This window comes from Arxiozyma heterogenica, assembly GCF_036370985.1.
Source record: "Arxiozyma heterogenica strain weizmannii chromosome Unknown scaffold_27, whole genome shotgun sequence".
NCBI lineage: Eukaryota > Fungi > Ascomycota > Saccharomycetes > Saccharomycetales > Saccharomycetaceae > Arxiozyma > Arxiozyma heterogenica.
Window position 1 is genome coordinate 107173 of NW_027042680.1, and position 22321 is coordinate 129493.

Sequence of the window (22321 nt, forward strand, 5' to 3'; positions counted from 1 at the left end):
CATATGTTTATGTATAACTTAACAGTCCATATTTCACCAGAATCTTATTCAAAACGTTTTCTTTTCTAGTAGTCCTATTTTTATCGAATTTTTCTTAACTACCAAAATTGAAAGCAATCTCAAATTTCAACAAAACAAAAGCAAAAGAAAAAAAAGTGTCACCTTGAGTAGTGTTTGTCAGAGTATGTCGTTATATGAAAAATGTATTTTTACATGGATATGGTTTGTTACATACTACCTTCTCTCAAGATTGAAGTTACGTATGATCACACCAGTGATTATGTGTACAATGATGATCAATGGAAGGCTCGGCTTGAATAGGCGGTAGAATTTCATTGAAAAGCTTACTTTCATCACATTGTTTTGATTCAGATCCATTTGATTGTCTTTTCTGGAGACATACAATTATTGTGGTGGCAATACAGAATAGTATTTGGATACAATATCTCACACATCCAAAAATAAACCCACTACCAACACTAACCCGTATAAACCCCCAATCGTCATCAAGAGTTGGAAGAATATTATCATAGTCATCTACAATGGGAGACAATGTTCTTAATATGATTTGTAATATAACTGAATTCAAAAAGGTTGTCGTTGCTAGTAATGCATACGTAAGTGCAATTAGAAAGGTGATTATACTTACTTTTTTTTTTGTTGATTTGATCAATAACCATAGAGAAATGAGGGTAGAAAAAAAACAAACACAAGCCATACCCATTTCAATAAATAATATTATTCTAATACCTTCATTGAAAAGAGTAAATAATCTTGCAATGATAATAATTTTTTCAAAGTTAGTAAGACCTTTTTTTTTCTTACTACTGCCGCCTCCACTTCTACTCGTATCTTTAAAATTTTGAACTGTTGTTTTAATTGGAGACTGCCTTCCCAAAATTGTTTTCGTAAAAATGTTGCCTTCCCTTCGATCATTATTAATAAAATGGAACAAAGACCTAGTAACTATTTTATAAGTGTAAACAACGGAGTTACCCAATTTTACACTACTGTTCTTATCTAATAATGATAGTTCACCGAATTGGATACCTATATCTCTCATCAGAACTGTCATTATATCCATGCCATTATTTTCATTGGAATAACACACTTTTTTTGTCATGTGTTTATATTTTCTGAGTTTACAATAACCATGATAATTTACTTTAAAGGAACTCCCCCGGTAGAATGTGTCAACCAAGCATTCTTTTGAATAAACGTCATTGTTTCCATAAGAATTATTGAATTTTATAGCGTCATTCGATTTCCAGCCCATATCTATAGTCAAGAATGATAATAATCGAAGAAACTCTCTTGCTGCATCAATTAATTCCTTTCCTAACGATGAGTCATCCATCGAAGAAAATACAAATTGTGGTGTACAAAGAGGCAAGTTCAAATTCCCTGTACATGTGAACGTTGGAATATATAATAAAATCTGTGTTATTGCGAGTATCAGTACTATACTCCAAAGTATTAATCGTTTTAAACCCAACATTCTTTTATCTCTGAATATGTAATGAAATTATATGCAAATTTTTCCCAATAGTTTTTTTGGCGAATTATAAATCATTAATAGATCAACCAACCAACTAACAACCCACCTCTCTAACTCTATGTCGGTACATGCTACTGCTGCCATTTAGAGTATGTATCTCTCTTGCTTTTAAAGCCCAGTGAATTTGTGACGCTGACATTTTATTATTAGAAAACACGTACTAAAAAATCAGATAATGAAAATTGAAAAAAACAAAAAAGAAAACGAAAAAGAAATAGACAAATAAACAAATAAATCATCAATACACATAAATTACAAACCATGAATACTGCAAGACAATCAATCACAAAACCACAAAATAATTGATGTATAAAAAGACCCTTTTTAATTCTTTAATAAGGAATATAAGGAATTTTTTATTTAAAAGGAAATAGGATCAAAGAATATAACTAAAAAATGGCTGAAAAGTTGAAAGATATGGAAGGATGGAAAATCCTTATAACGGATCAAAATGGCAATATTATCGAAGATGGGAAAAGAAGCAGGTCACGTAGAGACCAAAGGATAGAGAGGATAGTTATAGAAAGATGCTCGGATGGGTTGCGACTAACTCGTGGGGATAGTGTTAAAGTACGAAACGCCAAGCCTTCCAAAAAAGCTCCAGATGCTTTTTTATTCCGTTTTATATCAGATATTAAACTAAATACACTGAACAATGTGTTAGAGATATGGGTTTTTGAGTTTGTGAAAAGAAATAAAATAGATCCATATACTTTTTACAGAGATATGAACCCAAAAGTTTTAGAATTGAATGAGACATCAGAATTTTATTCTAGAATGTTTGAAGATGAAGTTGGTCAAGATGAACTATTTCTAACTTTGGAGCCCTCGGAGATATTATTATCAAATTTTGTCTCTAAAATAAATATAGTTCAAGATAAAGGCTTAGTGAAAGATCCAGAGACAGATCTTGTCTGTAGATATTTATGTGATGCTAATTTTATTAAATATGCTACCTTAGACTACAATAAAGAAACAATATGTATCCAGGATATGTCTTTTAAAGCCATTGAAGAACATTTCAAGAATATTTTATTTCCTACGGAATCAAAACATGATAATTCAACTAAACAGAAATTGTCACCAGCCGAATCCAAAAAAATTACAAAGAGATATAACATAGAATTATCAATATCTTCCTCATCAGAATCAGAATCAGAATCAGATGTAGATAACGATATTTCTTCCTCTGAAGAGTTTAAAGATAATGAAAGTAACACAAGTATCGACCATTTCAGCTCCGAAGAGGAAGACAGTGACGAAGACGAAGATTCTATAGAAGAAGAATCTGAAGATGGCTCTATGGAAGAAGCAATCGACAATGAAAAACCTTCAAACATTATCCGCAAAAGAGGGCGTCCCAAAACTTTAAATACCAGATCTAAATATATTAGAAAGACCAAAAAACTAAAAAAGATTCAAACTGAATTTTTCATCAAAAAATTCACAAAGAAAAACGTAGTTAGAGCTAAAAAGAAATATACGCCATTTTCAAAAAAATACAATTCTATTGATGATATTCCTAATCTTAATAGCACACCTGGATTTTACCAACAATCCCAAGAAGATATTTATAATTTATTGGAATCTAAGTTAGAAACAAAGAAACAACATGAAATTGTTGAAACTATCTTTTCTAAAGTTAAGAAACAATTATATTCATCCCATGGTAAAGAAATGATTATGCAATCAAAAGATTTTGATGATATTATACCTGGTAGAGAAAATGAATTTGCATCGATATACTTAAGTGTATATAGTGCTATAGAGTTGGGTTCTGCAACCACTGTCTATATTGCTGGAACACCAGGTGTAGGGAAAACTCTAACAGTACGTGAGGTCATGAGAGAAATATCAAAGTCTGCTGTTAATGATGAATTACCTCCCTTTTCATATGTAGAAATCAATGGGTTAAAGATGGTAAAACCTACTGATAGTTACGAGGTGTTATGGAAACGAATCTCAGGTGAAAGTCTAACTTGGGGTGCTGCAATGGAATCATTAGAATTTTATTTCAATAAAGTACCACAAGAGAAAAAGAGAACAATGATTGTATTATTGGATGAATTAGATGCATTAGTAACTAAAGGTCAAGATATCATGTACAATTTCTTCAATTGGACTACGTATGAAAATGCTAAATTAATTGTAATCGCTATAGCAAACACAATGAATCTACCAGAACGTCAATTAGGTAACAAAATATCATCTCGAATTGGGTTTACAAGAATTATGTTTAGTGGTTATACACATGAAGAATTAAAAACTATTATTGACTTCAGATTGAAAGGATTAAATAATTCCTACTTTTATGTTGACATCAAAACAGGGAGTGCATTTTTAGTAACCAATAATGAAGAAGAAGACAGTAATACAAATAATGAAGGTAAAGCAGAGAGTAAAATACCTTCAGGAATGAAAAGAGTTCAATTGCGTATGAGTCAAGACGCCATTGAAATTGCATCAAGAAAAGTTGCTAGTGTGAGTGGTGATGCAAGAAGAGCTTTAAAGGTTTGTAAAAGAGCTGCTGAAATTGCAGAACAGTACTATATGAACAAACATGGTTATGGCTATGATAGTACCAATAGAAAGAAAAAGAATGAGGATAATGAACAAGATGATGATGATGATGAAGGAACAAGTGAAGATACTGATGAAATCCAAACCGTCCATATTAACCATGTGATGAAGGCTTTAAGTGAAACAATTAATCCCTACTCTGTTAAGTATATTACAGAATTGTCATTTACAAGTAAATTATTTTTGTTTGCCTTCCTAAATTTAATTAAAAAAACAGGTTTACAAGAACAAACATTGGGTGATATAATTGATGAAATCAAAAATTTAATTGAGGTAAACGGTAATAATAAGCTAATTATTAATTTACAAGATATGCTCTTTGATAGAGGAATACCTGACCATTATGAACAATTAAGAATGATATCATGGGAATATTTATTGAATGAATTAATTGAAGCTGGACTAGTAATCAAACAGACTATGAGAAATGAAAGATTTTCATGTGTTAAATTAAATATCCCCACTGAGGATATCAAAAATACATTATATCAAGATGAAACTTTAAAGAATCTATAAACCTTTTGCTTTGGTATTAATTTTTCTTCCCAGCATACATATATATATAAATGCATATAATTTATAAATTTATAGGACATGATACTTTATCAAGGATGATGATGATTATATGAGGTCCTTATGGGGACCGGTGATGCTGAAAGAGGTGCATTATTAATATTATTATAGTTAGCGCCATTCCTGTTATGACTGTTATAATTGCGGCTAGTCTTTCTTCGGAGGTTTGCAGTATCTGAGGAAGAATTATTTGTGTGACTGTTATTTCTAGTTAAAGTAGTGTCATTTGCTCTTTCACTATAAATCAATAATGGATCTCCTGGTGTTTTTATCTCATCTATAGTCAATGTTAAATTAAATATTTTAGCTAATGCAATTTTGAAAATTTTTTGAATATGAATTGATCGTGCTGTTGAACAAAAAATCAATGGAGCGTCCATTGCTTGTGAATATTCCATTGCTACTAAAGATATGTCTTTTTGATATTTCATGTCCATAGTATAAAACAAATCAAACTTGGTACCTACCAAGATGGGTATAGCCAAATCATTCAACCCTTTAGATTGCCTATACCAGTCCTTTATAGATTTTAATGTCTTTGGTCTAGTTAAATCAAAAAGAAAAATTATCACGGAAGACCCGACAGCAGCAAGTGGTAGCATGTTGATAAACTCACTTTGCCCACCAAGATCCATCAAAGAAAATACTATCTCTGTTTGCTTTAATTTAATTTTCTTTTTCAGAAAATTTACACCCAACGTTTGAGTATATTCATTATCAAATATATTCTGCACATATTTTACCATTAATGACGTTTTCCCTACTTGTGCGTCCCCCACTAAACCAATCTGAATATCAATTTGATTTTTCACATCTGGAATTGGATCATGACGACTTACATTGTTTCTAGTGGATGGAGACATTATTCTACCTGATCTATTCGATGGAAAGCTCAATAAGAAAAACTACAAATTGCAGCAGCTTAGAAAATGACTGACAAAAACACTTATAACAGATGGCGATTAAAGAACCCAGATAAAAATGGTCCAGAAAACAATTGTTAGGATAAATCTAGCTAATTGCAGAAACGAATTAATTGTTGTGCCTATCAGCGTGTTATCTTTGATATATATTATTTTTTTTTTTTTTTCACTCTAGCCCTTCTATATTACAGAAACTGCTCCCTCCTCATTACTCTCAATATCAAATTTCTCGAACAGTTTCAATTAGGATCTCTCTACAAATTGTCTTTATGATTTTTTTACATATATTTTCCTATTATGTATTTATTTTTCTTCTTTAGTTTTCCCCTTTTCTTGCAACAATCAATTAATTTTCCTAAAAGAGCAATACAGAAAACATACAGAAAAAAAAACACCAAAAAATACAACACTACAAGACTGTGCACGGAGGTACGGATGTTATTAATTAATTTTCTATCTAAACAAACAAGTTTTTTAGTATTTCCTAATTAGGTTAAAGAAACAGAAGGGGAAACAAATATGACACCTTTAGTCAAAATTCGGGATTTTTATATCGGAAATTGATGATCCTGAAGGACAGCTACTAGGAGAAAGTTTCAATTTCTTTTTTTTTTTTTTTGGTTTTACAAGAAAGAGACTTAGAGCGGAGAAGGAAAGGAAGACTATGGACGAGGAACTTCTTAGTGACTTTTCCTTTCTAGACCCTGAGAGGGGGGGGAGGAAAGATAATCAACGGAAAAGTCCATGACCCAGCTGTACGGACACTCATAGTTTCCCCTCTAACTGTTTCACAAGACATTGGTACGGATATTCCCTTCTAGAGAGACCCCATCCCCCCCTAGCCTGCCCACAGTTCCCTCTGAACTCTAGGCCCCAAACCAGATGTAGTTGTAAGGGAGAGAGACAGTGGTCCTGATTTCCCTCCATGACAGCCACCCTTTCTCACTACCAGCAAGAAATTAGCGAGTATCCATTTCAACTGGAGAGCTGGAGGGCAGGTGCCAAAATTATCCTTCTTCCCAGGCAGACAGGCAGACAGACAGACTGCAAGTAAGAACATCTTACAATCTTCAACTCCACCAAGGGATACAATGAGCCAAACCAACAAGGAGGAAACACCCTCCTGAACTTCTTTGGAAAGTCCAAACTCCAACCTCAATAATAGGATAGTAAGAAATTGGAAGTCAGAATGATATGTGCTGTCCTTTGGATAGTAGCAATACTATTCAATCTCATCTACAGGTTTCTTATTTCGAAACGGGTAAAAGTGTATATTGAGACCTGTTACAGAAGTAGCCTTTATTAAAAGTACTGCTGTGGTATTTGAACTTGGACTATTTGGTGAGAGAGTTCCCTTCAGTTTTAAGAAAACCGAAATCAAATACTAAACTGACTCAGAATGGCTGTTGGTAAGAATAAGAGACTATCCAAGGGTAAGAAAGGTCTAAAGAAGAAGGTTGTTGACCCATTCGCCAGAAAGGAATGGTACGACATCAAGGCCCCAACCACTTTTGAAAACAGAAACGTTGGTAAGACCTTAGTTAACAAGTCCACTGGTTTAAAGAACGCTGCTGACGCCTTAAAAGGTAGAGTTGTTGAAGTTTGTTTAGCTGATTTACAAGGTTCTGAAGACCACTCCTTCAGAAAAGTTAAATTAAGAGTTGATGAAGTTCAAGGTAAGAATTTATTAACCAATTTCCACGGTCTTGATTTCACCACTGACAAAGTTAGATCCATGGTTAGAAAGTGGCAAACTTTAATTGAAGCCAATGTCACCGTTAAGACTTCCGACGACTACGTCTTAAGAGTCTTCGCCATTGCCTTCACCAGAAAGCAAGCTAACCAAGTCAAGAGAACCGCTTACGCTCAATCCTCTCACATTAGAGCCATCAGAAAGGTCATCTCTGAAATCTTAACCAGAGAAGTTCAAAACTCTACTTTAGCTCAATTTACCTCCAAGTTGATTCCAGAAGTCATTAACAAGGAAATTGAAAACGCTACCAAAGACATCTTCCCATTACAAAACGTCCACATCAGAAAGGTCAAATTATTGAAACAACCAAAATTCGACTTAGGTGCTTTGATGGCTTTACACGGTGAAGGTTCTACTGAAGAAAAGGGTAAGAAGGTTTCCGGTTTCAAGGATGAAATCTTAGAAACTGTTTAAAAAAATAATGTATGATTAGTTATTTATATTTTACTAGATATATACACCTACATCATATACATACACTATTAATAATTTAAACAAGAAAATAAAACTATCTATTATATAATGTAATTGTTTCTGTATATTTTTTTGTTCTTAAATGTTGTTAGTTACGCTGACAAGTGTTTAAAGGAGTTACCTATATAAGCATATTTATGGATATTTCCTCTAACATGCTGGTGGATTCTGTCATTGTTTCTTTTGATGACATACCCATTATTTTTGACAGTAAATGGTACATGCTTGCTATTTGAATAGTACATAAGTTTTTAATACATATTATTATCAACTTTATATATCCATATTGGAGTCCAATTCTTTGTCAATATTTTCTTGAGGTACCTGTATTTCAGATGTGCCCTCAAGCTCATCAATCTCTTCTTTATTTCTTTCTTGTACCTCATCATGTTCTGATTCTGATCCGCTATACTCATTTGACTCCTCCAATTCATCACCTTGCCTAATTTGTTCTTCTAAGCCAACATCATCTGAATATCCATCTGAATAAACCTCAAACTCGCCTGCTTCCACATCTGGTACTTCTCCATCATTTATATCCATAACATCATCTTCATCTTCGTCTTCAACATCTACGTCCATATCAACATCACTATCTTCGTTATTTTGATTAATAGTAAGTTGCCTTTTCTTAAGTTCTTCCTGGAATAAATCAGTTATTTTTGTAAATATTTCTGCATCTTTTAACCACTGATCTTTATATTGATTCAACTCTTTGTTTAATTTTATTATATCATCTTTCATTGTTCTGTTGACTTGCTCAGCTTCCTGTGGTCCTACACTAAAATCATCAATAGTACGATACTTAATTTTATTTACATCCTCAACAATAGTTTTCTGCATAGCATCCTTTCTTAAATAATTGTTTTTAATCAAAAGGTCAGTTAACGGTTGACCTAATTGTGACTCCCATTGCTCTCTACTAATACTAATACTGGTTCTACCATCGTTTAATGACTCAATTTCTTTGTTGATCATGTCAATGTTTTTATACATCTTGGTAATTCTATCTAGTCTGTGGTTCAGTTGATCTCTACATTTCTTCAAATCTGTTAAAATGTCATGAGATCTATCATCTAATGTATTCAACAACACTTGATTATGATGTACCCAATTCTCATATGCAACTTTCTTACTTTCAATAGAATTTTGCAATGCCAAGTATCTTAGTTGTGATGTATCAAGCATTTCATCAATAGTTTGAACATTAAATAAATTTATATCTTCCTCATTATTCTTATCTAGAGTACCATTAAGAATCTTGTGGGTCAAACGTGTAACCTTACTTAGCACGTCTAAATATTTATTAAATGGTACATCAAGTTCACTATAAAGTACCTTAGCTTTAACTTGTTTTGTAGATATGTCCACTGGGCTCATTTGTATAAACTTTTAAAGCTATCTATAAATTCTGGGATTATAATTCCTTACTCTTTTTTCTTCACAACATTGTAATAATGTTTGTATTTCACTACGCAAAAATCTAATACATAGTTCTCACAGTCTCAGCTATGTTTAAAAATAACATTTGTAATATCTTCATACAAATATTTTTAAAGATCCTTTTAAGAATAATCTGTAAAAAAAAAAAGAATGATAGTGCCGTTTAAATAGAAGCGCTCTAATACCACCGATTGGAAATTAAGTAATACACTATTCTACTTTTTGATCAAAATATCAGCTCTGACATTTATTGTTAAGATTGATTATATAAATAATTTAATTCTCGTATCAGTATATGGATGCTGGCGTATAAATGCAAATTTAAGTATATATATATATATACATGTGTGTGTGTATGTGTGTATACAGATAATTTTTATGTTAACCTTACTTAATTTTTCTTTTTATCTCTTTCTCTTATTAGCATGTCAGTAATGCTTTCTGAACTTTTTACAGGACTACTATTCATGCTACTACTTCTACTGGCTCGACCTACATTGGACCTCTTACGATTTAAAATATGTTGTAAAGGTGGTGCATACTCTAATTTGTGTTGAAAAGTGAGTCTTCCATTAGTCACACTCCCGTTTTGACCACTTTCGCCTTCATGTTTATTATTTAACTCCCGAATAGCATTCTCTGCTGACATTAATGTTTTATAGAACTCAATTACTCTCTCATGGGCACCAACTCTCATTTTGTTAAAATTCAAGACTTGTAATCCTTCTCTAGAGACTGCACGAGATAAAGCTACATATGCTTGTCCCTTTTCGAAGACTTTTTTCAAGTCAACTTTCACACGAGGCAAAGTCTGCCCCTGTGATTTATGAATAGATAACGACCAAGCTAACAATAGAGGAATCTGTACTCTAGACACCAATTGTTTACCATTTTCATCTTCAATAGCCCAGTCTTCAGGTTCTACTAATACAGTTCTTGTGGACATATCGGAGGTTTTAAATCTAACTAATGGTAATTTTCTTTGTTTGGAACTAGAATGCAATTCTCTTAATAACGCTTTTTTACGGTTTATATTTTGTCTTGATTCTTTATTATCGGACTGCTGATCTTTTAAAAAATCAAAAATCGTTTCACTAAGAGGTGTATGAGATTCTTCTGGTTCATATTTACAGTAGGACTCCTTGACTAATTTTTGTCTCACTTTAACATCATCATCACCATTTAACTCGTTCTCTTCATTATACATTTCCTTCAAAACTGTCGGATCTTTCTTGATTGTCTCTAATTGTCCAACACTGAGCTCTGGGTTTTTATTCATTGTCTCATAAAACATATACGTATCCCTATCAATAAAATCTATAACTTTACCTAAAGACCCATTCACCAAGGTGGCATCTACATTTTTAATCATCATAACCTGTGCACCAATCTTTAATTCAAGATGTTTTGGTGCCAAAAAATTTTGCAGCAATTTCTCCTTTAATTCCACATCATCTAAAGAGCCCCCATCAATAGCATTGAAATTATGCACTTTCCCTGGCAATTTATTTAATCGAATTGAATTTGCTCTATCCACTTCGTTTCTAGTACTATACAATTCTGCAGGAATAATATCATCATCAGGAAGTGGTCTATTTAATTTTTTAAATTCTTTTTCAGTTTCTTCATCAATTTCTCCAAGTCTCATTTTATTTAACATATCTATAAATTGGGTATCACCTTGTTGTCTAAACACTTTTTGCAGCATTATTGTGCATTTGATCCCAGATTTCCATGCATTAGAATCAAATGCAAATTTTGTTGGATTTGTTGGATCTTTGGAGACTGGTGGTAATTGGAAAAAATCACCACAGAATATAACTTGAATACCACCAAAAGGGCGTGGATTTTTCCTAAGCTTTCGGGCAATAAAATCTAATTTATCTAATAAATCTCCATCCAACATTGATATTTCATCAATGACTAGAGCACTAATATGTTCTAATCTTCGCGCATGTTTCTTTGATCTTCTCACCTTTTTGTATAGTTGCTCTGCTGTGCCTTGTCCTAAACCAATTCCTGCAAAAGAATGGACTGTAACACCACCAATGTTACAGGCTGCTAGTCCAGTCGAAGCAGTGACAGCAACTTGGTCATATCCATACTTTTTTTTTAGAACTTTAATCATTTCTCTTAATAGAACTGATTTGCCTGTACCTGCAGACCCTGTATAAAAAATATTGTGACCCTGTTTAGCTAATTCAATAACAGATTCTTGTTCCTTGGATAAAAATATTGGTACTTTTATTTTTGTGTTTGCTGGTAATTTGATAGCAATGTTATCTACATCAGTAAAAGGCATCACTTGCGTTTGCAAAGAAATTTTACCACCCCATTCACTCATTTTTTCATTATGCATAATTTTCAGATCAGGTTCATCGATAGTATCTGGAATATCTATTGTGATAGGATCAATTGATTCGAAAGAATCATTATAAGTTGGATTTGTAGTATCAGTGGTTGTCCGCGCAGAAACCTGTTCACTATTATTCATTATTGCCTTTTCTAAACTTTTGTCTAGATCTTCAATAGATAAATCTTTCGCTTGAATAGTATCAAGAATATATTTGTTATCAGCATCAGTATCTAAACAATCTTCGTCTATCTCTCCCTCATCTCTATTTGCATATATGCTGTTATTACTAAAATCCTCACCGCTTATATTAATTGGCTTCAATAGAGAACCAGAATCCAAAGAATAATCCGACACATTAAACTCTGAATTTATAGACTGCGATTTTCTTCGTTCATTTTCTTTTGATGAATTATCTTCATTCCATTTTAATGTCGGTAATTGATTCAAAATAGGTTTATTCAAAGAAGCATTTATTCGACTCATAGTTTGACTATGGTTATTATCATTTTTTGATCTGTTTGCCCTCTTAGATAAAATTTCAACATTATTGTTATTCTCCTCCAACAATCGATCATTATCTATAGTAAATTCCCAATCACCGTCTGAGTCAGAGAGAATTTCCTTCAAATCCTGAGCTGATAACTTAGTTTTTTTAACAAAGGATTGGGTATCCAGTTGATAAAGCGTCCTCTTGTGTAGCATTTTAAAAGTATTCCCGACTGGAACAACCAATAGAGACGTATTTATAATACTGAAGCGAATATTCAGATTTTTATTTATCCGCAATATTTTCTGCAAACACTTTCCACAATTCATGCATATATCATTGGGTTAATCCAACTGATATATATATATATGTATGTATATATAAAGAGAGAGAGGTACTAGAATTCACAGAATAATAAAAAAACAACAATACGAACAGGAAGAAAGGAAATATAAGAAACAAACAGTTACTTATATAAAGAAAATGGTAGCTAATTAATATAGGTATATGAATCTATTGGTAAAATCTTAGCCTCGAGAAAATGTAGCAATTTACCGAATACAGAAACGAACCAGATTTGTTATTATCAAAGATATATCTATTCTTTCGTTTGTCTTCTGTTATTATCAAGAGTATTTATAACAGCAGTTGTAATTCTATTAACACCACTTGAGCTTTACTGTGGTATATTCCAGTTCAAAAGGATCTCAATTTTTGATCTTGGCTCTCTCTTCTCTTTACCATTATTTTGTCTACTGATCTGCCTTTTCTCACGTAATTTATCGAATTCATTGTTTCTTCTTTAAGATAAATGAGCAAACCCTCACTTTACTATTTAGGACTTGTTAACTTTTAAATTTTTTTTTTTTGTAAATCTTCGAGTTTTGTGAACGCGACTAGGAAAACTTTTCTTTACGCGTCCTTTCTTTATTATAAGCTCATCGATAGTCATTGATCTTCAAACATGGTATTACTTTATAGATCACAGTATTACTTCAAATAAATACAGCAAAGAGACAAAGTTAACATTCTATATTTAGCAGAGGTGGAAAAAACTAGAGGGAAATCTTCATTTCAACAATAATATAATCTTTTAGATAAGAAATAACAGAATCATTCAATAAATAAATAAATAAATAAATAAATAAAAGAGAATTTATTTTGAATACAACTTTTCATATTTCTTTACTACTATACGAAAATACTTATTTATGTATTATGAAATTTCATAGAATACTAGTAAGTCGTGAAGCATTAAAATTGGAAAATGTGCTACAAGCAGGCCAAGCGTTTCGATGGATATGGGATGAAAAAAATGATTTGTATATGACATCGATACTCATTCCAGGGCATGATAAGTATGGTATTGTAATTCTAAGGCAAAAACGGATTAAAAAAGAACAGGATGATGAGTATATTGAATTTGCTTTTAAACACCCCACATGGGAGTATTCTTGTGTTGAGAATTACTTAAAACAGTATTTTAGATTGGAAGTGGATCTTGTCGCACAGTTGGAAAACTGGACTTTAAAAGATCCTAATTTCCTCAATATATCTTCACAAGGGATTAGAATATTGTCACAAGAACCATGGGAAACATTGATTTCATTCATCTGTTCTAGTAATAACAACATAAGTAGAATAACAAAAATGTGTCACAACCTATCTACTTATTATGGGAATAAAATTGGTAAATTCAATGATATGGAATTTTATTCTTTCCCGACTAGTGAGCAACTTATAGAAAAGGCTACTGAACAAGAACTAAGAGATCTTGGTTTCGGATATAGAGCTAAGTATATTATAGAAACAGCTCGGAAGATGATTCAAGATCAAAAAAGATTCAATGTTTCAACAGATCAGGAGGTGCTTTTCCATATTTCAAAAAATTTTAGCTATGAAAAGATAAGAGAGCATTTAATGGGTTATACTGGTGTAGGTCCTAAAGTGGCAGACTGTGTTTGTTTAATGAGTTTACATCTAGATCATATTGTTCCAGTAGATGTTCACGTGACGCGTTTTGCGAAAAGAGATTACAATATAGCGGCCACAAAGACTGAACTTGCCAAAATAAGAGAATCATACAATAGCTTAAACCTTCCCATAACAAAGAAGAAGATTAATCCAGAATTGGACTTCATTAGACGGAAATTAACAGAAAAATGGGGACCTTTTGCCGGTTGGGCACAAGGTATTTTATTCTCAAAAGAAGTCGGTTCTACTGCCGGGGCCACTGTGGCTGGAAATGTGAAAAAAAGGAAAAGATCGCTCGATGAAGTTGATAATGTAGATTCTTCTATAAAAATGAAAAAATCAATTACAGCTCCAAAGATTGAAGCATAATGGTGACTTAGTTGACTTGATAGATAGTATGGTATGTATTTATCTCATTCAAGCACGTAATATCCATACATACATATACACATGCACATATGTATATATATATTCATTATAAATATGTATTTGAAATTCTAAAAGAAATAAAGTAAGACTAATAAATATATATAATATTAATAATTACTCACATACTATTACGTCTGTACAATAAGGATACAGGATCTATAACACCTGCTGTTGTCTCTATAGAACCTGGAATATATGGCATATTATTATTCTCGACTAATTGTTGAAAAAATTCCCTTCCATAATTAACACCTACTTGATAAATTTCTTCAAATTTTGCAAAATCCAAAGTGTTGTACTCATCAATTGGTGGTCGTATGTATATTACACCTGGTGTGTGCTTTGCCTTTTCCAAAGCATTTACTGAGGCTACATAACCTAGTCTCATTTGAATTTCGGCCATGTTTGGAATATTAGGATGTGACGAAAATGGATTCCACCTGTTAAAAATAATCCAAAACCCATTCAATGAATCACCATAATTCATTGGTGTTTTATCATCTACAGATCCAACATCAATAGCAAAAATTATTTTACAGCCACGGGCCTTCATCTCATCAACAGGTAGGTTATCTACATATCCACCATCTAATAACATAGAACCATTGTCTTCTAAAGGTGGAAGCAAACCAGCCAAACTCATGGAGGCTCTAATATATCTCCAAGCATAACCGGAGGAATGAATTTCTTGAACTGATTCCGTAATGTTTGTAGAATTACAATAATATTGAATCCAGAAATCTTCTATTCTTGTATCTCCAAAAGTTTTCCATATTCCACGATTGAATTCATGACCTGTAGTGTATGATGTCACAGGCCATGTTAAATCCGACAGCATTCTCCACAAAGAGGAAACTCGACCAGCAAATTTCTTAATACGACCATAGATTGGGACGACATCATAATCTTTTGCATAGATACCTCCTATGAATGAGCCAATAGATGTTCCTCCAATGATGTCGATTGGTATTCCTTGTTCTTCTAATGCCTGCAATATACCTAAATGACTAATTCCTCTTGCACCACCACCACCTAAAACTAAACCAATTGCTTGACCAGACAAAAGTCTTGCTAACCTTATAAAATCATTTTTATGAAAATGAATTGGACTATAAGAATGTTTTTTTGCTCTCATTAGCCTTGATGTAAAAATGCCTACAGTATTTTTGATTGAGTCAGGCAGTAGTTTAGAAATATTGTATGCTCTTCTACCCAGTTCTGTTTGAGTGATTTTATCCAATAAAGATATACCTTTTGTATTCAACCATCTATCATTTCTTATGGTGTTTTTTGCCAACAAGTCTGTGTCAAATTGAATATGGTGATGGGAATCAACCCATGGCCTATTAGATAACCATTTACGTGTTAATCCAGGTTCTACATATCTTTCTCCATGTAAAAGAATTAATTCAGTTCTTGCTGAAGTTTTCGATCTTAGTAGCAACCTCTCATATTCACCTATTTGACAACTTGATTTAGCGTCTGCCAATAAAAGGATACAATCCCCTTGATCAATACAAGTTTTTGTCCATGAAGAATTTACAGCTGTATCTGCAATATATACTACAAGATTATAAGTATGTTCTAAATCACTGAAGTAACCACTTTGCTTCAGTTTAAATAATTTATCAAAAGCGTGTCTACCTAAATGAAGAAGTGTAGTTCTTTGAGTTAAGCCAATAGTTTTTTTCCCAACCTGTTTGAAAGCATGAATTAGTTTCATAGCAAATGATTCAACAGGTAGTCCATTTGTAATTGGCAAAATAGTAATAGTTCTATAAGTGATATTTCTTGGATATAATTGAGAAGATAAAGGAGAACCCAAAAAATTAGAATTATGATGGTGGTGATGAAATATGTTATTTTCCAATGAGGAACTTAAGGGAAAATCGTTCTTATGTCCCATATCTATTAAGGATTTTATTGATGATGATGTCATAGTAGCAATTGAAGATACGGAAGAAGACATTCCAATATTAGTTACATTATGTTGGTTGATATCTAATAATTTTTTAACAATCATTCTCGATACTCTAATCAATATGGATGGATGTTCTGTCGCTAGCAATTCAAAAAGTGATCTTGATAATCTGGCTAATTCTGAATCTCTCACAGCCATAATAGTAGAAGACCTATTCATAGCAGTTAAAACTTCAACTTCTCCAAAGCTTTCTCCCTGAGCCAACTCACCAACAATTTTTGTAATACTTTTTTGACCAAGTTGGAAACTTTCATTTTTTACAGTACTTTGATATTGTCTTAATCTACCATTTAAAATAACATATATTCCATTTGCACGATCACCTTGTCTGAATAAGGTATCTGAAGCATTTATATGTATCCATTCCAGAGCATGATCTAATTTCCACATCTTAACAGACAAATTGTTAATTAAGGATTCCACAATTCGTAGATTTATGGAATAGTATTTATCATATAGAATTTCTAACATATCATTAGAAATAACCGCAACATAGCAATCTGTCTGAGCAAATAAGTTCACAAAAGATCTATATCCAACTAAGGATGATAAGTAGCCTGCCACACCACCAGACTCCACCGTGTAGATCAGGTGTTCAGTTAATATCTCTTCAGCTTCTAAATTATTGATTTTATTTTCATGTGTAGATTGTGGAGACGTTGTAGAATAAACGGTAACGTCTACTTTACCTGATATCAGATAAAAAAGGCCTTGGCTATCTGAATTTTGTTTTACAATTGTTGTCCCACTTGGGTAAAATTTTATATCTAAACATTGTGCGAAATCATTCCTTGCAGAATAATAGTCCAAACTTTTTTGTATAGTGACATTTCTTGGGTGTTTACTTTTATGTGAAGACAAGGATAATGAAGATGAAGAAGCCCTTAAAGTTGGTTCTAAGGGACTTGTTGTTGTATCAAAAGAAGTTGATAGAAGAGAGGAGCGCGGATATCTGTTCTTTTTAATAACGGCAGCAACACTTGGTATAATATTCAGATCTGTTGGTGGAAAGCCTATAACAGAAGATGATCTTGAAGACGGGTTACTGTTGTAAGAATAATTAGATAACAGGAAGTTTTCCTTCGTGATACCCCAAAAATTAAAAATTATATCAACAAGAGCCATTTTTAATACTGAATCATCAATATCATTTGAATCATCCTTGATTGTATTAAAAGTAGAATTAGAATTAGAATTAGAACTATGAAGAAGTGTATTATTTTGTGTCGTTTGATTACAGTCGACAGTTTCAATATCCTGATCATTAAGAATTTTATGATTGAAGTCAAAGGAGTCAGTGGATTGATTCAAGGATAAAGGAACAGAGTTTTGACGTTGTGAGGACGGGTTAAAACCTTGTATAACATTTTTTAGCAAATAAGAAGGTAATTGTTTATTGTTTTTATTATTTAAAGACTTTTCAATTTGAAATAGTTCATTGGTCAGACCCAAATAAGAGTTAGTAATTTGGAAATTGACATGATACAGTCTATTTAATATTGTTTGAATCAAATGAGATGCATCCTTTGGATACTTCGATAATAATCTTTTAAAAGCATGAGAAGGAATCACTGCAATAGTAGATTCTACTGAAGCACGCGCAATTAAAGTTGGTTGTGATTCTATTATAGGGTTAACATTTGAAGTAAATAACTTTAAGATGTCTATTAATGAAGAGAGGGGATTTCCTCTTTTAATAATATTTAATAATTGAAATTTTCCCAAACCATTGTTTAGCCAAATATAGTCTGAATTCAATGGATCATACTCTTCTTCTTCGAAGGTGATGTTTTCATCAACTGAAAAAGCACTAAAGTTTTCATTTAATCCAGTTGGACTTAAAATTTCGCTGTTAGTTGGAGATGAAGAAGGAAAGGATTTGTTTGTGGAAAATGTGGAAGAAACATTATGATAAACTTGAAAAGACCCATCGAGCACTACAATTAACCCAAGGTTGTCATTAAGCACAATCATATCCCCTGTATCAATTTTCCTTGTGTAGAGGTTATTAATCAATTCTTTTACAACATGATTATCTAGATAACCGAAGATTCTAATAGCTGAAATGATTTGTTCCCAGATTGATTGATGAGTATTGGATCCATTTTCAGTTTTTTCCTGTCTTTTGGTGTTGTCGTTAAATCTGTCATTGATAAAATAGTCGTTATTGTTAGATATTTGGTTTTTCTTATTTTTGTTTATAGTATCGTCATTTATTAAATTTGATTCGTTCAAATTTTTGTATTGTGAAAGTATTTTACTTTTCAAAAAAGTGTATACAATATAGAGAGAAAAGGGGATAACAAAACATGTCGATATGACTGTTAATATTAATTTCCAATGAATAATTAGATATATTGGGAAAATTGGTAAGCGGAAAGTAAATAAAAATAAAATAAAGGAAAAGAAGCGGTTAATAGTGTACGATCTTTGTGTTTCTATTAAATACTCGGGTAAAACAGTTGTAAGGTTATTCATGTGTTTTATTGTAAGTTACTTTCTTTTGGTCTTGATAGGATTTATTATTATAGAATGAAATAAATTAATAATAAAAGGAAATAATAACAAGGTATGTTTAAAAAGGATAATTAATAAATAAAGGCAACAATTTTGTTCGTTATCATTCACTCCTAGTTTATCAATATAAATTATTATTATTATTTATTATTATTAAAAAAAAAGAAAAAGGAAAGGAAAAAAGGAGAGAAAAAAGTGTCAAAAACAATTTACTTTCTATTACCAACCCTAATGTTTTAGAAGATACTTTATTTCCAGTAAATAATCACTTTTGTCAAACCCTACAATTTAGCTGTTTGTTTTATCTTATAGAATAATCAAAAAAAAAGAAAAAAAATTTTTTTTTTATTTCTGTTAAACGAGGTCATTGAAAGTTAACCACCATAGAAATGTATATAATAATAGCTGATATAAACAAAAAAATACGAATGAAAAAATATAAAAAGGGAATACCACTAGAAAAGGAAAATACAAGATTGTTATCATTATTCTATTTTTTTGTTTTTTTTTATTCATAATTGAAGGCATTCAATTCAAATGAGGAAAAAGAATGAGATAGAGATTTATATCTGTATATCTGTATACAGATATAAATAAAAAAAGAAACGATATTGTATGTTGTCGTTTCTTTTTTTCTTTTTTCTTTTTTTTTGTTTTAATATGTAGTTTTTAGTGGTAGAAATTTTTGTTTCCTTGTTGCTATGGGAACGGTAGAGATGTGAGACATTACAATAATTGTAAAAGTATATAAAGTAATCAATTTTATGTTAATTTAGATATAGTTTTTGCTTACGAAGTATTCTAATGTGTCTTTAATATCTATATAAAAATGTATATGTAAGTATAGTATTATACTAAAAACAAGAAAAAAAGAAAACAAGAAAAGAATAGATTTAATAATTAAGCTAAGATGAGTGCTGTTGTTATGAATACTGCTGCTGATATCACAATTGCTACAAAAAAATTGCATGATATGACCATTGATGAGCAAAAACAACTTTACGGAAATCAACCAACTTTGAATGTTTACCTAGCAAATCTTGCAAGGAGAGTTAGAGAGGAAGTTCCAAAGGGATATCGATTACCAAAATCCATGAAGCAGATTCAATGAATAAAATGATATCGTATTATTTTTTTTTTTTCTTTTTTCCTTTCCATAAATAAATAGTTTACATAGTTATGTATATATATATATATATATATTATTTTTGCTCTTTTATTATTTTAATTATTATTACTATTATTATTATTTTTCTTTTCTTTTTGTAATGCAATTTGATTTAATTTACCCGGTTCTTTCCATGTTTCCCCTTTTTCTTTTCTTTCTTTTTTTTTCTTCTTCTACTTTGATATTTCTTTCAAAAATAAAAAAAAAAATAAGGGGGGAGGGAGGAGCATGCGGCGAAGACGAAAGGGGGTGAGAGAGACTGAAGGGTGAAGAGGTAGAGCTTCAGCTTATCTTTTTTATTAGCGAGTAATAATAATATTTAAATAAAGCAGTTTTAAAGAACAGGTACATATATTGGTGTAGTGCTAAACTCATGAAGTTTAAGATATCTTCATAACTAGAAAAAAAAAAAGTAAAGAAAAAAGAAGACTAACCAATATTTATAATAACAAATCTAAATAGATCAAAAAAACATGACTGAAAGTAAAAGTGCTGGTGTCACAGAAGATGCTTCATACCACACAGGCTATGAACCTGGTAATATGGGTATGGCATGGTACAAGAAGAACTTTTCTGAAGAATTAAGACAATTGGGTTCTAAGATTAAAAAGAGTGTAGAGGCAGGGTACCGTCTACCTGTCAGTGAAAGTGAAGGAAATTCAAAAATGGGCCAATAATTTTTACAATAACGACAGTTATAATGACCAATTAATCTATAGTTATATATATATATATATAGACGTGTCTCTTATGTACAGTTCTATATATATCTTATAATAAAAGTTTCTTAGTTTAGTAAGACTATATATATGAGCTTAATTATATGAGCTTAATTAATGAGTCTCTTTTCTTTCTGATGCACCTTTATGTACGAAAAACGGCAATATAAAGTAAATTTTTCCTATATTGTGCAAATACTATCTTTCAACCGTACAGGTAATATTTTGTGTTTGTTTTTGTAGTTCACGTGACAATGAGAACACAATTTTGTTTACCCTCTTTGTTTACACTTCCGTGCACCACATATTAAAATCAACTGTTTATACAACAAGTGTGGGTGCACGGATGTGGCGTATTTGTAATACATATTTCGGATGAAACAAATTTTCTCTTCACTGCGGGTTTCTTCCTCCTTATCGCTCTTTGGATTCCAGGCTTTCTCTGTTAGCGGAGATTCTTCATGTGAATGGATATATGGCTTTTTTTTCGTTTTTCCACATTTTTCACCGAAAGTATATAAGCAATGGGTAATTAACTTAAGCAGGGTTGATCTGTTAACGAGGGGGAATGTAACTTTTAATCTGATCTTCCCTTCTTTTTCTTTCCCTTGTTTTCACCCTCCTTACAAGTCTCAAAAAGTACAAAAATTACATATATATACATATATATATATAAATCATTTTTTTGAAATCCGTAACTCTAGCATATCTGTATTACTAAAGAAAAAATAAAATAAAAAATAAAAAAGAAAGAAAGACAGACTAATAATAATAATAATAATAATAATAACAGATTAATAACAAAGAGACGAAAATGCAGACTGAAGAACAAAAACAACAATACTTGAAAGAGGTCAGTGAAGCTGCCGAAAGAGTTAAACAACATATCAAAATACAACACTCTCCACAATTGCAAAGACAACAACAAGAAACATTTGAAAGAGTGCCTTTACCAGGTAACGGTGCTCCAATGTTGGGGTTGAACGCTACATCAGGTAGTGGGTCTACTTTGGAGATGTGGGAAGAATCTGTTGATCAAAGATTAAGCGAGATCGATTCGAAATTGAACGGTTCCGATTTGTCTGCCATTTTAACTAAAGATGATATGGACTTCTAAATAAAAAAAAATTAAGCATTTAACTGATCTTTTCTCTCCACTTCTTCGTTATTTTTTTTTATACTTTCTTTCTGTTTCTCTACTATCTTTGAAGTTTTACCTTTTTTTCATCATACCAATACATTCATAAAACACATATATCCATACATACATACATACATCTGTATGTATGTATGTATATGTGTATATACGTATATACTTCCCTTTATTTATTCCTATAGTTTGATTTTGTTTGCATTTAATAAATACATTTGTTTGTTTATCTTCCA

At 31.6% G+C, this 22321-nt stretch overlaps 10 protein-coding genes across 10 annotated transcripts; 5 read left to right on the forward strand and 5 right to left on the reverse strand.

The window, feature by feature from the left end:
• Positions 1 to 256: 256 nt before the first annotated feature.
• On the reverse strand, positions 257 to 1498 carry SMA2 (Sma2p; the record flags this gene model as incomplete). Its single annotated transcript, XM_064859710.1, has 1 exon — positions 257 to 1498. The coding sequence occupies one exon, from the start codon at positions 1496 to 1498 to the stop codon at positions 257 to 259; it is 1242 nt and encodes a 413-aa protein (XP_064713083.1).
• Positions 1499 to 1954: 456 nt separating this feature from the next.
• Positions 1955 to 4654, forward strand: ORC1 (origin recognition complex subunit 1; the record flags this gene model as incomplete). Its single annotated transcript, XM_064859711.1, has 1 exon — positions 1955 to 4654. The coding sequence occupies one exon, from the start codon at positions 1955 to 1957 to the stop codon at positions 4652 to 4654; it is 2700 nt and encodes an 899-aa protein (XP_064713084.1).
• An 89-nt stretch (positions 4655 to 4743) lies between these two features.
• On the reverse strand, positions 4744 to 5574 carry TEM1 (Ras family GTPase TEM1; the record flags this gene model as incomplete). The annotated part of the gene is made up of 1 exon (XM_064859712.1): positions 4744 to 5574. One exon carries the CDS (start codon positions 5572 to 5574, stop codon positions 4744 to 4746), a length of 831 nt encoding a protein of 276 aa, XP_064713085.1.
• Positions 5575 to 7033: 1459 nt separating this feature from the next.
• Positions 7034 to 7801, forward strand: RPS1B (40S ribosomal protein eS1 RPS1B; the record flags this gene model as incomplete). Its single annotated transcript, XM_064859713.1, has 1 exon — positions 7034 to 7801. One exon carries the CDS (start codon positions 7034 to 7036, stop codon positions 7799 to 7801), a length of 768 nt encoding a protein of 255 aa, XP_064713086.1.
• A 333-nt stretch (positions 7802 to 8134) lies between these two features.
• Positions 8135 to 9241, reverse strand: MFT1 (Mft1p; the record flags this gene model as incomplete). The annotated part of the gene is made up of 1 exon (XM_064859714.1): positions 8135 to 9241. The coding sequence occupies one exon, from the start codon at positions 9239 to 9241 to the stop codon at positions 8135 to 8137; it is 1107 nt and encodes a 368-aa protein (XP_064713087.1).
• Positions 9242 to 9695: 454 nt separating this feature from the next.
• Positions 9696 to 12476, reverse strand: PIF1 (DNA helicase PIF1; the record flags this gene model as incomplete). The annotated part of the gene is made up of 1 exon (XM_064859715.1): positions 9696 to 12476. One exon carries the CDS (start codon positions 12474 to 12476, stop codon positions 9696 to 9698), a length of 2781 nt encoding a protein of 926 aa, XP_064713088.1.
• An 889-nt stretch (positions 12477 to 13365) lies between these two features.
• Positions 13366 to 14490, forward strand: OGG1 (8-oxoguanine glycosylase OGG1; the record flags this gene model as incomplete). Its single annotated transcript, XM_064859716.1, has 1 exon — positions 13366 to 14490. One exon carries the CDS (start codon positions 13366 to 13368, stop codon positions 14488 to 14490), a length of 1125 nt encoding a protein of 374 aa, XP_064713089.1.
• A 178-nt stretch (positions 14491 to 14668) lies between these two features.
• Positions 14669 to 19009, reverse strand: NTE1 (lysophospholipase; the record flags this gene model as incomplete). Its single annotated transcript, XM_064859717.1, has 1 exon — positions 14669 to 19009. One exon carries the CDS (start codon positions 19007 to 19009, stop codon positions 14669 to 14671), a length of 4341 nt encoding a protein of 1446 aa, XP_064713090.1.
• Positions 19010 to 19958: 949 nt separating this feature from the next.
• Positions 19959 to 20159, forward strand: PWA37_003185 (uncharacterized protein; the record flags this gene model as incomplete). The annotated part of the gene is made up of 1 exon (XM_064859718.1): positions 19959 to 20159. The coding sequence occupies one exon, from the start codon at positions 19959 to 19961 to the stop codon at positions 20157 to 20159; it is 201 nt and encodes a 66-aa protein (XP_064713091.1).
• Positions 20160 to 20689: 530 nt separating this feature from the next.
• SML1 (ribonucleotide reductase inhibiting protein SML1) lies at positions 20690 to 22052 on the forward strand (the record flags this gene model as incomplete). The annotated part of the gene is made up of 2 exons (XM_064859719.1): positions 20690 to 20854; positions 21729 to 22052. 2 exons carry the CDS (start codon positions 20690 to 20692, stop codon positions 22050 to 22052), a joined length of 489 nt encoding a protein of 162 aa, XP_064713092.1.
• Positions 22053 to 22321: the final 269 nt, after the last annotated feature.